This window comes from Salvia splendens, chromosome 2 (assembly GCF_004379255.2).
Source record: "Salvia splendens isolate huo1 chromosome 2, SspV2, whole genome shotgun sequence".
NCBI lineage: Eukaryota > Viridiplantae > Streptophyta > Magnoliopsida > Lamiales > Lamiaceae > Salvia > Salvia splendens.
The window spans coordinates 36,396,058-36,411,153 of NC_056033.1; the positions used below are offsets into that span (position 1 = coordinate 36,396,058).

Here is a 15,096-nt window from a genome sequence, read left to right on the forward strand (position 1 = left end):
TAATTATTTTACTAAAATTTTTAAATACATCTGTTTTATTGCTCTTATAATAATTACGAGAAGTTGATTCCACATTTTTGGAATTCATTTTACTTATTATTATAAACTTACATATACAAGTGAATTTATATTTAGTTAATGTTTTAAACTCATTTTCATTTTATATTTTTCAAAACATAGGTTGAGTCAAATAATCAGAACTCCTAATATAGAACAGAGAGAAATTTTTTTAATTATTTTAACATTGAGACTCTTAATATAGAACGGAAAAAGTATTTTTCATCTCTTGTTTCTATTGCAGATTCTCTTATTATTTCTCTTCCATTATCCTCCCTCTCACTGACCCCTAATATTCTTATCGTAATAACTTAACTTTCAATAGTAATTTGGGCCCAGAACGTCAAAGTCATGGCTCTGCTAATGTGCACATATACGTACTCGTATAAGAAAATGTTCAGATGAGCACTCATGATTAAAATTGAAAATAAAAACGAAGAGCTATTTTTAGTATGTGTTTTAAATTTTCAAAATATAAAACCAATTGAAGTGGATGACTTTTAAATGCCACAAATTGAAGTTATTCTACCATTTATTCATCAAACACGTATCAGACACGGAGCCCTCATTCCACGTAGCAGTTTTGATTTATGTAATAATGAAAATAATATATTGAAAAGATCAAGTTAAACCTAACATATCATATGTAATTATGTAGCCGCATATCATAATATTAGACGATCACTAATTTTTTGAACAAGAGTTATTACAATCTATATGTGATTTGAATCATTTGATCTAACTTAACCGGGTTATGAATATGTTTGTTAAGTGGTACATGGAAATACGGAAACATAATAATATAGTATTACACAAATTAAGGAGGATTATGATGCCTTTTGCTTTATGTTAATTCCTTCTTTAGACTAAGTGGGTTATATTTACCACTTTACCACATATATATACTACTTCATAATGAAAAGACAACTTGACTAATAAAGAAACTTCATATTTCAGTTACAAGTAATGCAGGAAAATGGTGTAATTCTAGAATTTGGCCAAGCTTTGTCTCTATGAATGAAATTGGTCGGAATTTGAAGTCAAAGAATTTTAGAACCTTTGAAAATTTTCAAAATGACAAAACACAACTATATATTCACACATGCATGGTGGATAAATTCAATATGATTATTATGATTATTATTTCGATAAGAAAAAAGCAGGAGTGTTTATTTATTTTTAATAAGGGAACAAATTACATTTGAATCTACATTTTAAAATAAGGATTGTTTAAATTTTAGTTTTATTTTATAAACTTATCTTGATATTATAAATGAGACCTTTTCTTAGATATCCACATTTATACGATTTCCTCAATCCTTCCTATAAGATGCGTATATGTACCTTTCTAAAAATTTATTAAGAAATTTTTGGAAATAATTAAAAGAGGTTAGCACTTAGCATGCACCAACGCTGAATAGCAACGTATGACTTAAATATTTGTCAACTTATTGAATCATCATATGTATTGATTTTGATTTAAGTTACACACATATATCTAATGCTTATATATTATGCGTGTGATGGATGATGATTGATGATGTTGTGCAATAGAGCAGAGCCATAATGAAATTGATAAAATTGAAAATGAAAGGCCACATTGAATTATAGGCATTATGACATCCAAATCAGCATTCCACCTTTATTTTTCCAAAATTATAATATCACCATTCACAAGTGGAGCATTTTGACTTTCCATTAACCAATTATCTTCTCCTTTTATGCAAACCAAAATTAGTTCAGAACCAGACGCAAAAATAATATTACAAAATTACAGAATAAATCAAATTAAGTTATTCGATTATCAATATACATAATACTTACTTATTAGATTACCTTTAGCTTGATCCATTAAGCCATCTCCATCTCGATCTCTTAACCGTCTCATCTCTTCACTATTCATGGGTCTCACTGTACTTTTTCACCCCATCTCTTAACTAAGAGACAACACTTGCATCCTTCCATCTCTTAACCGTTTCTTAACCATCTCATCCCTTAACTATTCATTCAATTCATTTTTTATTTTTATTTTCAACAAATTCAATTAATAAAAACACACTTCATTAAATAAAATAAAATTACAATTTAAAATCCTAAAAATTAAAAAACACATAATTAAAAAAAACACATAATTAAAATCTAAAAATAAAAATAAATAAGACATAATTTAAAATACTAGAAATTAAAAATTACACACTTAAAAACTACTCCGCCGGCGAATCATCCTCTGAAGGCGGTGGCGGTGCACTCAAGCCACCTGTAGGCGGAATACCAATTTGTCTTGCCATATACTCAATTCCGGCAAGATGGGCTTGATATTGGGGATGCGTCATGCGGGAAGTGTAAGCCATCGTGGCGGTCAAGTACATGGACAATAGGGTGTTCGAGCCCGAGACCGAGCCCGCCTGGCTTGATTCACCTCGGCCGCTCCTCCCTCTAGCCGCCTTCGCAGCCTTGGTCCCTTGCGCCCGACGGCGCCCACTGGAGGAGCCTCCTGCATCGGTGGCCGTACCCTCAATCTCTTTTGAGGCGTTGTCTGACCCGCCCTCACTAGACGAGTATTGACCACCCGTCGTGTGCTTCGTGCGTTTCGAGCTCGAGCCCGTGCTGGACTGGACACCCCCAGTCCACCTTTCAAAGTCTTTGACCGCCTCCCAAACATCGACATGTTCGAATTCTTTGTTGTTGTCGTCAAAAAAGACTCACATAGCCGCTCTCAGAATGTCGGCTCCACTGGCTCCGCTTTGGTAATTCGCTGCTTCATTCCTGCAGATCCCGCAAAATTTGTTGGCATCTCTGTCGACTCGGTCAAAATGACTGCGGAGCATCTTCATGGTGCGGCGGCGGGACCCTTTTGGCTTGTTCTCGTTGTAGACGTCGATGACCTTTTTCCAAAAACACTTGCGGGTTTGTTGATTCCCGACGATGGGATCGTACGAGACGCTGACCCAAGCATTGAACAGAGTCATCGTGTCGTTGCGGCTGTATGGATGACGGCCTACATCCTCCTCTTCCTCGGCCGCCTCCTCCTCTTCCTCCACGACGTCAAATGCGCGACCCCCGGAGCTTCCACCGCCTCGTCCTCCTTTCGGATTGGGTTCATCCGGAAAATCCTCCTAATTTGGGATAATCCCTGCGATTGCCCATACCTCGGGGCAGAGGGACGAGAGTATGCATCCACATCAAAATATTAGTGGTTGGTACGCCGCCGGCATCGACGAACCGGAACCGGAAGCACCCAAGACATTGTACATGCCTCCCAGTCGCCAAACGTGTTCAAGTCATAGCCGCCGGAGCCGCCAGAGTTTCTGTCGCCGGACATTTTGAGATGAAAATTGGAGAGGTGAGATGAAAATTGGAGAGAAAATAGAGATGAATTGAGAAGAATAGATGCGTGTTTGTGTGTATAATGAGAATGAAAGAGGAGTATTTATAGAATAAAAAAAGAAAAAAAATTAAAAATTGCCGTTTTTTAATTTTTATTATTATTATTTTTATTAAAATCAAAATTTTAAAAAATTATTTATTGCGTCAGCATGCGCTGACGCGTGACGAGACGTCTCGCCAACCCACCCTCCGGGCCGAGACGCCCGCCGAGACGAGACCGAGATAGCATCGAGACGCGATGCGGATGGCCTTATTCTCGTTTTCATCCTTAGACTATATTCGTCCAACAAATTACTCCATATAATAATCTCGGAATCAAAACTTAAACCGAAATATAATAATAGTAGTCGTATAATCCTACTAAAATATGGTGTGAAACATATCAGACTCAATTCATATTCGAAATAGATGGAGTATTTATCATTCCAAACATAATCACGTCAATTGATTAGTACAGAGTACTACATCTTCATAAAAACGAGATTTTAGTGACGGTTCAAATTTAATGCAAAAATTAGTAAAATAAAAAAATAAAAGGAAAAAGTGATTAAAGTGTTAATGGAGATTTACTCCTAAAAAGAAAAAAAGTTACCAAAAATGAAAGTGGATTAGTTTTGTGGATCACAGCAGAATGGAAAAAAGACTATTGTTTGAGGACATATGAAAAACTTAGGGCTAGTAATTTTCGTCACGACACGAAAATTCAACACAAACACATACATAATTAATAGTTTAGATCAAGTCTTATTAGTTTTGTATCCTTATTAGGTTGACACGTTAAAAATTCAATAATTTTGGATTAGGTTGGGTGACCTATTAAATATAAATATTATTACAAATTTACTTATTTTTTTAAAGTGTATATATTTTAGCTCTATTCTTAGGTTTATCATGTTTAATAATCATGTTTACTAGTGTAATAGTATTATGTTTGAGTCGTTATTGAGTTGTTATCGTGTCGTGTCAACTTATATTATATTGTGTCGTTAATGGGTTCGTGTCATGTTCAATCCAAGTTCGAATTTGAACATGGATGGGGATTCGATCGCTTCGGTTCCAACCGAACTAATTAGTTGGTTAACCGACATATTTTTTTTTGAATTCCAGAACCGAAACCGAACCCTAAGTCAGATTGGTTCCTTGAGGAACCGATCGGTCCTGTCCGACATGTTCTTCGGTTCTACCGAAGCAACCGACATCAAGTGAAAGAAATTAAAAAAGTGTGTGTTTGCTATTACAATTCCTTGTACGTACTTTCGAACTTTGAAGCCCCTCGTCGGAGAGAGTAGCGTCGTGGAGAGTCGGAGCAACAACCTAGTCGTGGCCCGCTGGAGAGAGCAGCGGCGTGGAGAGTCGGAGCAACAACCTCGTCGTCGCCTCGTTGGAGAGAGCAGCGGCGTGGGAGAGACCAGCATGAACGTGGAGTGATAAGTTGAGACTTAAGAGAGAGAAGCATTGTAGGGTTTTCACTTTTTACTTTTTACAATTTTATGAAATTAAAATAAATATATGAAAAAATTAAACCCACTAACTGGTTCTTTGGTTCTCAATTAGAATCGAGAACCGCTTAAACTCTAATCCACAAACCGAAACTGAACCGTGACCTTATTTTTTTTGTTCTCGAGAACCCCTAGATTTGAGTATAGCAAGTCGAATTTGTGTTCGGATTGAGAGTTTCTTAACAAAACAGTTTCAGATAAACCCTTGTTGGATTGGATCATTATCAAGTTAACCATACAAGAGTTGCCACATTAACATTAGTCACTGTTACTAATCTCTCTAAAAACAACTATTGCATTTCATCCGCATCACATTCTTCAACCGTTGGCTACTATTCTCCAATAAATTCCCTTCAAACCCCACACGCACTGGTAAAAGGAAAACACACACACACACACACACACACACACACACACACCTATAGATACAAATATATTGATAACTAATAGTCAACGCCTTCAGCCCTCCAAAACCAAAACGTCTACAATTAAATAACAAATCTAAATTTTTATTCTCAATACCGTCACCCGTTTCAAGTCAACTCTTTCTCTCTCTCTTCTTCAACTCCATCACCAAAACGTGAATTCTCTCAACTTCAAACCCATCTCTCTCTCTCTCTCTCTCTATTAGAGAAAGCAAATCAAGAATTGAACCTTTCCAATTGTCCATAGTTTCTCTTCCTACAAGTAGAAATGGGAAACGGAATCGGAAAGCTAACTCCGTGCTTCGCCGGAGATATTTCACGGCGGCGCAACGACGTGGCGCTGTGCCTATCGGAGCCGCTGGACGAGGGGCTGGGCCACTCCTTCTGCTACATCCCGCCCGACCCTCTTCACAAAATCCAATCTTTTGACGACCCACCAGCCTCGCAAACGACAACGGTGTATCGCACCATCTCCGGCGCTTCCATCTCCGCCAACACCTACACCCCTCTCTCCACCGCCTACGCCGCTGCTTCTGACTCAATCGACAAAGCTTCCGCCTTTGAGAGCTCCAATTTCTTCTCCTCAATCCCGCTCCAGCCAATCCCCAGAAACTCAACCGCCACCGTTAAATCTGGCCCGATCCTCAGAAACTCCGGCCCAATTTCTGGCCAAATTGAGCGCGGATTCCTCTCCGGCCCCATCGAGAGGAGCTTCATCTCCGGCCCCTTGGAGAATCAGTACGATCAGCAGCTGCAGAGGTACAAGCCCAAATCCAACAAATGGGCTTTAATCAAGAATTTCAAGAGAATTGTCTCCAAATCTTTCAAGGGTTTCTCCAAAGAATTGAGAAGAAATCACAATCAGGAAAGTCACGATCATCAAAATATAGAGCCCCAAAATCACATTCAAACAAGTAGTAGTAACAGCGGGAACAGCAGCACGATCACGAGCCACAATTTGAGCACAGATATGAGCTTGATTGACGAAAACGACGACGTTGGGGATGAGTCTTTTGGTAGCCAAAATTTGCAGTGGGCGCAGGGGAAAGCAGGGGAGGATAGGGTTCATGTAGTCATCTCTGAGGAGCATGGATGGGTTTTTGTAGGCATCTATGATGGATTCAATGGCCCTGATGCAACTGATTTCCTCTTGAACAATCTTTACTCAAATGTGTCTAAAGAGCTCAAGGGTTTGCTGTGGAGTGACAAGACCAATTCTTGCGAAAATACAGTGAATAGTGCTTCATTCATGTCCAAGAGCTTGGACAGTAAGGAAAGGGTGGATCTTGACAGAAAGTTGAGGGAGAAGTTGAGCAATTTAGGGCCGGATGGAATTGTGGGTTCGGACATGGCGCCCGTGAATCATTTGGGGGTGTTGAAGGCCTTATCTGAGGGGTTGAGGAGGACGGAGGCCTCGTATTTGGAGATATCGGATATGATGCTGTTGGAGAATCCGGAGCTGGCCTTGATGGGGTCTTGTGTGCTTGTGATGGTGATGAAGGGAGATGATGTTTATGTGATGAATGTGGGGGATAGTAGGGCGGTGTTGGCTCAGAGAGACGAGGATGGTTGTGGCACTGGGAGGGGGAGGAAGGATAGTGAGGAGGTGCTCTATGGCTATGAGTATGAGAATGTGCACCATTTGAGTTCTTGTCAGCTCACAATGGATCATGGCACTTGTGTTAAAGAGGTAGATTCTTGTTATTTTCTAATCAAGGTTGGATTTTTGGCCTTTGTTGGTGTTTTGTGTGCTGAATTTCGTGTTTTTGTTGTTGATGCAGGAGGTGAGGAGGATAAGAAATGCACATCCTGATGATCCGGCTGCAGTCATCAATGATAGAGTGAAAGGTTCCTTGAAGGTGACAAGGGCATTTGGAGCTGGTTTTTTGAAACATGTAAATTTCTCATCTTTTTTTCTTGTTAAATGCTTCTTGCAGCTTATATCATGTTTATGTTGATGCATTTGATCTAAAAAGTAACGAAAACGTCTAGTTGGCATTCGAAATAGATGAACAACCTTTCTATTTCAAACTTGTGTGAATGTCTTTATTAGACTGGCTAGCCTTATCCATATGTAGATTGCTTCTTGAATTTGAAATCGGGCTTGAACTTATGTTTCTGTAATGCAATCATGAACGGAAACCTGAGCCGTAGGTTAAAATACTGATCATGCTTTCTCTTGATCCGGCAGCCAAAATGGAACAATGCACTTCTAGAGATGTTTAGGATCGACTATGTTGGAACCTTGCCGTACATCATATGCTCGCCTTCCCTCTGCCACCACAAGCTAGAGGCGAAAGACAAGTTCTTGATCCTATCTTCCGATGGCCTCTACCAATACTTCACCAATCAAGAGGCCGTCTCAGAGGTTGAAACATTCATGGCAATGTTCCCAGAGGGGGATCCGGCTCAACACCTTGTCGAGGAAGTCCTGTTTCGTGCAGCCAAGAAAGCTGGTATGTCTCGTCTCTATACGAAAAGGGCGCTAAAGAAACGTCTATTGAAAGCACGCTAGTGATTTTTTTGTCCCAATATCTAACCGTTGTGGAACCATTGCAGGTATGGAGTTCCATGAGCTTCTTGATATCAGACAAGGCGATAGACGGAGGTACCATGACGATGTCTCTATTATCATCATCTCCTTCGAAGGTAGGATATGGCGATCATCGGTGTAAGTAGTGTTAGTAAAAAAATATAGATACAGATTAGGAAAAAGTGCATAGAAGAGTTTTTACAGTGTTGGAGAGTTGTTTTTGAGGGTGGAAATACCTACCAGTGTGTGTAAAATTATGTGTATAAAGTTGGGAATTTTGTAAGTTATGGTGCTATCTTGAAAGTAACATTCTTGATCAAGAAGTGCCATATTTCAGCCGTATTGAGCTCTAATACTAATTCTTTTGTTCTTTGCTTATTCTAATAGTACTACTTATTAAGTTACTACTCCCTATTGTTCTCTTTTATCTCTTTCAATAGTGTTTGCTTATGAATAGAGAAAAATTCACGATAATGAAAATCTTAAAATCGAATACTACATAATAAGCAAACTAAATGTTGTAAGCAAAACTATTTATAGATGTATGGATTAGATAGAAACCTAATACTCAGTAATTAGTGACGAAGGTTTTTCTAGAAGAAATAAACAAAACCACAACTCCACACTCAAATTAGATAGTTGACTTCCAACTAAACAACGAAATAGTATGATGCATTATATAATTATAATCCATGATTTGTTGGATGGATGGTGCATGAACAAAATGCGGTAGGTTCATGATTAATGCAAATGGGTGCCGAATAAGTATTATTTAAATATAGATTTATGAAAAGTAGTAGTGTGAACTATGCAACTTAAAAAAAAAAAAAAAAAAAAAAAAAAAAAAAAAACAAACAAACAAAAAAAAAAAAAAAAAAAAAAAAAAAAAACTATGCAACTTATTAAATATTTGGGACAAGTGCTTGTGGTTTTGGTATCTCTGACATCTCGTGACTTTTATTATAATTAATCAAAAGTTTGGTCTGTAGTGTCAGCATCGATTGTGGGGGCTATTGATGGTTGTATATCATTTTAGGCTAATAGCTTAAAATAAAGATATTAGAATTGCATATGTACAAGGACAATGACCCTATTGTTTTAATTGAATTTTAGTTTAAACTAATTTTATTATTAATATTATTTTCTTGATACATCGTCCTTTTTATATTTTTAAAAATATCCTTAAAAAGATTTGATTTGAAAAATTTAAAATAAATTCTCACATAATTTTCAATTTGATTTAGAGATAATTTTGCATGTACCAATAAAAAAGTTACACTTCCTAAATATGAGATATATAATTTGAAAAGGTTGTTTTTTTTTCCATATTATGACATAAGGGTATCAGTCGTTTTAAAACATTTATTAACAAGATACATTTACGAAATAAATTAGAAAAGTATAGAACATAAGTAAAAGTGGTGTTTTTATGAAGCCAAATTGATGAACTGAGGAAAAAAGTAGTCCTTGAAATATAACACTATTTCTCAACATTGTTCAAGAGATTTTACTTTATATTGAACATAGATTAACCCTCTTGAGATTTAGATAGATTCTTTATTGATGGGATTTTGCATGCTTGTAGAATATAGATAGTGTTACTACACAAAAACACAAAAGAATATAGATAGCGCGAATGTTTAGGGTTGGACAGAAAGATTTCCTAGGGAGATTGTTATTTCTATTATATTATGAAATCCTTTCAAGAAGAACATCGAATGTTAGCTCAAATTCATACCAATGACATAATTTTGGTGTTCGACAACCACTCATAGTTGAATAGCAACACCTTCCACTAAATTCGATTTCTTAATATGTAACTTAGTCCAAAAGCTTCATGCCACCAGTTAATAAGCTTATAAGTCAACCCATATTAACATTTTTCTGTTATAAAAGTCATGGAAAAAAGAGCATATAATTTAATCTCACATCACAATAATTGCGTAGAAGGGTTTCATATAATAAAATAATATACTATTAAGAATAGCTGGAGAGTCATCGTCATAATCCGAACATCAATTCAACAATAATACTATGTCATTTGCATGTAGCTATAGTAGTATTGAAAATTTGAGGGTTGACCACTGTATACTAGAAATACTACTAATATTATGTACTACTATCGCAAAACACACGCATAGAAATTCGAAAGTCATGCTGCATGTGGGAAGAGGAACATCAGCAAAGTGGTTACAGTCAGTTTGATCTTACCAAGTCATAAACTCTGAATGCATGTAAAAATCGACAATCTTATAGTACCATATCTTCCACATAAATAGCAGTCTACAAAACAAATCTGATCTAGAAATGTGAAAAATGCATTTTCAATACCATGATTTACCAAAAGAACTTACAGCGCTCGACCCCGTCGTGTTGAAGAAGTTGGACAAGGGGAGAGTAACATATTCTTCCATAGGCAGCATCTAAAACTGGTCCCAGTCACGGCTCATACTTGAGAATCAATTCAACCAGCTAAACAGTTGCTGTGAGGAGAGACGAGATAATAGCATCTCTAATGTAATCTTGGGAGTAATTCTCAACCAGCTGAGAGATCTTTGTTATAGCAAGTAGGGTTGCACGGGAAAGGACAGTCGACTCTTATTGCTGATTCTCTTTCGAAGTACCAATCACCTACTGTTTCCGCAACTGTCTGTTTTACAGAGAGGAAATGGAGATGTATATGCTGATTCAAGCCATCATGGACAAACATTGTGTCTGAACAATATTTAAACAAGAACAAGGAAAACTAACTTTGCTGTTGATTCTGGGAGATGTGGGTGAATGCCATGTCCCAGCTGCCCATGTCTGGCAATGGATAAAACAGGAATTAATAAACATTCCCCATTTTGGTTTATTCTGAAATCCATCTAGTGTCCTGAGCAATGAATTTCTGTAACCTGCATACATGAAAACTCATTACTGGAATCAGAAGTTATAAGAATTTATGCTAATGTGCACAACTGAAACAATTTTAAGCCATGGCAGAGTTAAATCCGGAATGGACAATTACAAACAATGTATCCACCAGAATCTAGATTAACAAACAACACTACTAAGTTCAGGTAAGCAGGTAATATTGACAACCCAATTTCCACCATTAAAGTTAGTTACAGGGACCCGAGAGAAGTTTGATCTGAACCCATAGTAATTGCCAGCTGATTTGAATAATCAAACATGTGAACTTTTTTGCACATATAAGTGAGAAATCTAGCTTATATAATAATAGTACCATGGAGCACTTCTAGCTGGTTGGAGTTGCAATTAAAAATATTTAGCCTGCACTTGCGCCAACTGCCTTGGGGATCCGACAATTTAGGCACATAGATGTTTTCTATCTGGAAGAAAATACAAAACGTGTAATTATAACATGTTAGAAATGTTGAATCCGCTGGTAATACATAACAAAGTACCTGCCAAAAATCATATGCTGGTTGAACAAGGAAGACAGGGGTCCTTATATTTCCTATAAATTCCTGAGGGAAGAAACACTGACACAAGAAACACTAGGTCCTTAGTTTAAGGAAATAAAGAGATTTTGAAGAACAATGAGCAGCCAAATATTTACAGAAGCAAATTCACCTTAGAGGGCTCGCCAGATCTGGCAACACAATCATGGTTTAAACTTTTTGCAATGCCCTGCAATCAGGTCAGGTGAGGACAAGTTATAAATCTATTCATCATACACAATTTGAAAAATAGATTATTTTTGTGTTTGATGCCTGCTGAAAGCAATCATACATTTCAGTTACCCATCGTATAAGAATTATTCACCTTTCAAAGAGATAGGCCATGTTCTAAGCCTCAAGGACGAACTCTATCTATCAGACTTGGAAAATGTTCAGTAAAGGGAAGTTGTTATATGCAATATTGTTCTTAATGTAAAGCCCAAAAGGTTCAGGAAAAATAGAGTCTAGCTCCACAACAGTACTTGAGACTTCCCACTCTGATTGTTTTACTAGCGAACAAGTAGTATTGTATTTTGTAAGTGACAGAGAGATCCCTAATGCAAGAAATTGTCACCAAAAAAGGCATACGAACACACTTAAAATCTCTCGCATACATCAACAGGCTATGAAGTTTTGGATAGACAACCTGGAGATGAACAACATCATGATAAAAGGATTCGATGCCATGGTTTCCAACAATATCTTTCCTGTAAGAGAACAAATCACTTTTCAATTTGAACATGACAGACAAGGCAAAGAGAATATAAAGAAAAGAACTTCAGTATTTTTTAATAGATGCTATTTTAGCTTAACGACTTATTTAGTTAATAGCCAAGCAATCAACCATCTATCTAGATGCTATGTGCTTATTACTTCACTTTAAAACTCAGTTAACTGACTACAAGTCCAGCTATTTGCAATATACTCGTTTAAGACACTTTCAGCAATAATCTATTTGTGACAAAAGGAAACTATATTCACCCTTTGTAGATGTCCAACCTTATACTTGGAGCAAAACTTGCTATGCTATAAAATGAAACCTTGTTTTTTCCATCAATATAGAAAAGCGAATTTCCAATCCCTATGTTGCCATATTTGAAAACACCTTACAAAACAAAATTGCATATTAAAATTGGAAATACAACTAACAGATGCACCACAAAGTTCATTCCTTCAATTCAGCATGTATACACTGCCAACCATTCTTTATTAGTAAACAAGTTGGCTCTACAGCCTTTGTCGCTATTGTTTATGTCCCCAAAAACAGTGAGTGGTGTGAGGAAAAAAATGTTATTCACAATCCTGCAAAACATTGGGAAAGATAAAGAGCCACTGGCATGCATCAGTTGATTCTTAGTAACTCGAACCCATATCTAATTAACTTACGCAAAGATCTGCAGAAGCAAAGTCAAAGAGAAATAACAGAACAATAACAATCAAAGAGGTGAATAGAGAAATTGCAGCACATACTCATTAGGGAAAAAACCTGCATCTGCCAGACATTTCACATCTGTATCTTTTGGAAGAAGATCTCGGAAGTCATCACAGTGTATGAGAATGGCCAAACCACCAGCAGAGCATCCTGTGAGAATGGCCTGTGATTGTGAAGTTGGCATAAGCAATTGCAAAACCTAATATTTGCAATAAAATTGATGCTGGCAACAAGATGCATTTGATGTATCAAAGATCAACCATCACATCATTTTGAAATTTGAATAATCAGAGTGGGGAGGAGAAAGTGCAGGACTCATGTACTCAGTTTAAGATGTCATTCGAGGATATAATGTAAAACTATAAGCATATATCAAACTTGAAATGGCAATACTGAGTCGAAAAAAAACTAAATTTCTCAAACAGATAGCAAAAATCATGGAGTACTATATATGAACGTTTCATTAAAAAAGTAAAGTGAAAAAGAAGAGATCATGGATGTTTGCCTACGAGCTGATGGACACATGGAGAGACAAATTAACTTTAGTTACCTGTCTAGCTTTAGACATTCCAATTGTCAATAGCTCATCCATAAGTGTGTCCCAGATAAGCTGACCTCTGAAGAAGAGTTCTGTTCCGTTCTGAAACATAAATGAATAGAGACGCAATTAAACTACTGCCAAGGTTCACCACAATGTTTTATGCTTCCGATAGGTGTGGTAAATAATTACATGATAAATCTAAACCATCATCTTTAATATGACTTACTTGGAACTCAGTATCAGGACGAGGACGACTGGAAAATGATGATCCATCACAATACCTTACTTTCACCTTGTTCCAGTTGAAAAAATCTGAAAGATTGCCCAAAGCATTAAACAAGAAAGAACTAGAAAGAAAAAAATCAATGGCTATAATCCATTAAAATTATATTGACTCACCCATAATTTGGAAGATGTCCAAAACATTGAACATTTTTTAGAAGTGGATACAATTATATTGAACTCGACCATAATTTTAAATAAAACATATGCAGTGCAAAACTTAAACTTGAAATAAATGCAATATATTTTATAATAGGTACACAGTTAACATCATACCAGGATTTTGAACTGGATGATGGCTCAAGATTCCCAAAAACTGATCTTGTTTGTCCATATAAGTTGATGAACCTAATTTTGTTTTCTTCCGATCCGAACAAGATGTTATATTGCTACACCATCCTCCACCCTACATAGAAACGCAATATTCATACAAGTAGTTGATCCACAACAAAAAAAAAGTTCATAATAATAAGCATCTGATGATCACCAGTTCATTTTAATCCTCATAAAATTTTACACACACATCATTCAACAAATATATCACTCATGCACAGTTACAATAAGTAAAAATTAAATAAACCTCAACGTGAATTAGCCAACTGTCGGAGCCCGATCCGAATCCTCGCTTTAGATGATAACCAGGCAAACTCCCATCCAAACAAACTGCATCCGATCCGTGTTGAATCAAACATACATACTCACACACTATACATATATACTACGAAAACCTAAAATTGGATTCGCATTGCAGAAAAACAAACGTTATTGATGCTTACACGCAGAATTTTGCTGCGCTTTGGAAAGAGGCGTGAAAGGCACCCACTCTGAATCTGCCTCTGAAGTTATTACGTTTGTACCTCCAAATGTGCGCGAGGTTTTTGGAAACGGAGAGAGGACGAGGAGGAAAAAAACGATTGCGGCCGTGGCAGTGGCCATTGTCAGCTCCCTCTGCGACAATTGACGCCACCACCGCCATGGGCCGTCGGAAGTGAAGCGGAGAAGGCGGTGCTGATTAGCTGGCATTGGAGGCAAGGAAGTGCGACGAGATATCGAATGCCGCTAATGGAGTTTGTACCTTGGGGTACCACCGGGGAGATTCATTTTCTTTTCGTATATCAGTTGACTTAAACGCATGTGTTTGAAAAAAAAGAAGAAATTTCTCTTTTATGGAGTAGTTTTATTTGATGGAATTAATAATATATTTTAAATGAGGTCGATCCACACACCGTGAATTTTTTGAAATTACAAATGTATTATCCCTTTTTTTCGGAAGTTATTTGTAAGAAACTATAAAAAGAAATTATAATCAATATACTTAATTAATTTCACTTTATAAGGAAATGGCGATGGCCGATGAAGAAAAAGATTGAACTTTGATCTCTATTTCCTAAACCGGTATAGATCGTGTTATTTAGATCTTGCAAGTATAGGAAAAGAAGGGGAAAATAATCTAAAACATAAACATAACGATAATAAGCAAAAACTACTGGAATA

The 15,096-nt window shown here is 36.8% G+C and overlaps 2 protein-coding genes across 2 annotated transcripts; one reads left to right on the forward strand and one right to left on the reverse strand.

Moving 5' to 3' along the window:
* The first annotated feature begins 5,410 nt into the window (after positions 1 to 5,410).
* Positions 5,411 to 8,279, forward strand: LOC121792462 (probable protein phosphatase 2C 4). Its single transcript, XM_042190419.1, has 4 exons — positions 5,411 to 7,058; positions 7,150 to 7,263; positions 7,560 to 7,824; positions 7,928 to 8,279. The coding sequence occupies exons 1-4, from the start codon at positions 5,637 to 5,639 to the stop codon at positions 8,041 to 8,043; spliced, it is 1,917 nt and encodes a 638-aa protein (XP_042046353.1). The 5' UTR covers positions 5,411 to 5,636; the 3' UTR covers positions 8,044 to 8,279.
* Positions 8,280 to 10,136: 1,857 nt separating this feature from the next.
* On the reverse strand, positions 10,137 to 14,741 carry LOC121792485 (pectin acetylesterase 5-like). Its single transcript, XM_042190448.1, has 12 exons — positions 14,379 to 14,741; positions 14,183 to 14,265; positions 13,879 to 14,008; positions 13,547 to 13,632; positions 13,330 to 13,419; positions 12,818 to 12,942; positions 11,994 to 12,054; positions 11,481 to 11,537; positions 11,312 to 11,389; positions 11,131 to 11,236; positions 10,653 to 10,798; positions 10,137 to 10,551 (listed from the first exon to the last, which is right to left on the reverse strand). The coding sequence occupies exons 1-12, from the start codon at positions 14,623 to 14,625 to the stop codon at positions 10,438 to 10,440; spliced, it is 1,323 nt and encodes a 440-aa protein (XP_042046382.1). The 5' UTR covers positions 14,626 to 14,741; the 3' UTR covers positions 10,137 to 10,437.
* Between the last annotated feature and the right edge of the window lie 355 nt (positions 14,742 to 15,096).

What these genes read in the sequence shown, in the direction of transcription:
- LOC121792485 (XM_042190448.1), bottom strand. Translation starts at nt 14,625, where the DNA reads ATGCCAGCTAATCAGCACCGCCTTCTCCGCTTCACTTCCGACGGCCCA. An exon ending in TCATCCAGTTCAAAATCCTG is followed by an intron (nt 13,633 to 13,878) that starts GTATGATGTTAA and finishes GCAATCTTTCAG; the next exon opens with ATTTTTTCAACTGGAACAAG. An exon ending in GATCTGGCGAGCCCTCTAAG is followed by an intron (nt 11,390 to 11,480) that starts GTGAATTTGCTT and finishes TTCTTGTGTCAG; the next exon opens with TGTTTCTTCCCTCAGGAATT.
- LOC121792462 (XM_042190419.1), top strand. Translation starts at nt 5,637, where the DNA reads ATGGGAAACGGAATCGGAAAGCTAACTCCGTGCTTCGCCGGAGATATT. An exon ending in GAGCTGGTTTTTTGAAACAT is followed by an intron (nt 7,264 to 7,559) that starts GTAAATTTCTCA and finishes TTGATCCGGCAG; the next exon opens with CCAAAATGGAACAATGCACT. An exon ending in TCGTGCAGCCAAGAAAGCTG is followed by an intron (nt 7,825 to 7,927) that starts GTATGTCTCGTC and finishes GAACCATTGCAG; the next exon opens with GTATGGAGTTCCATGAGCTT.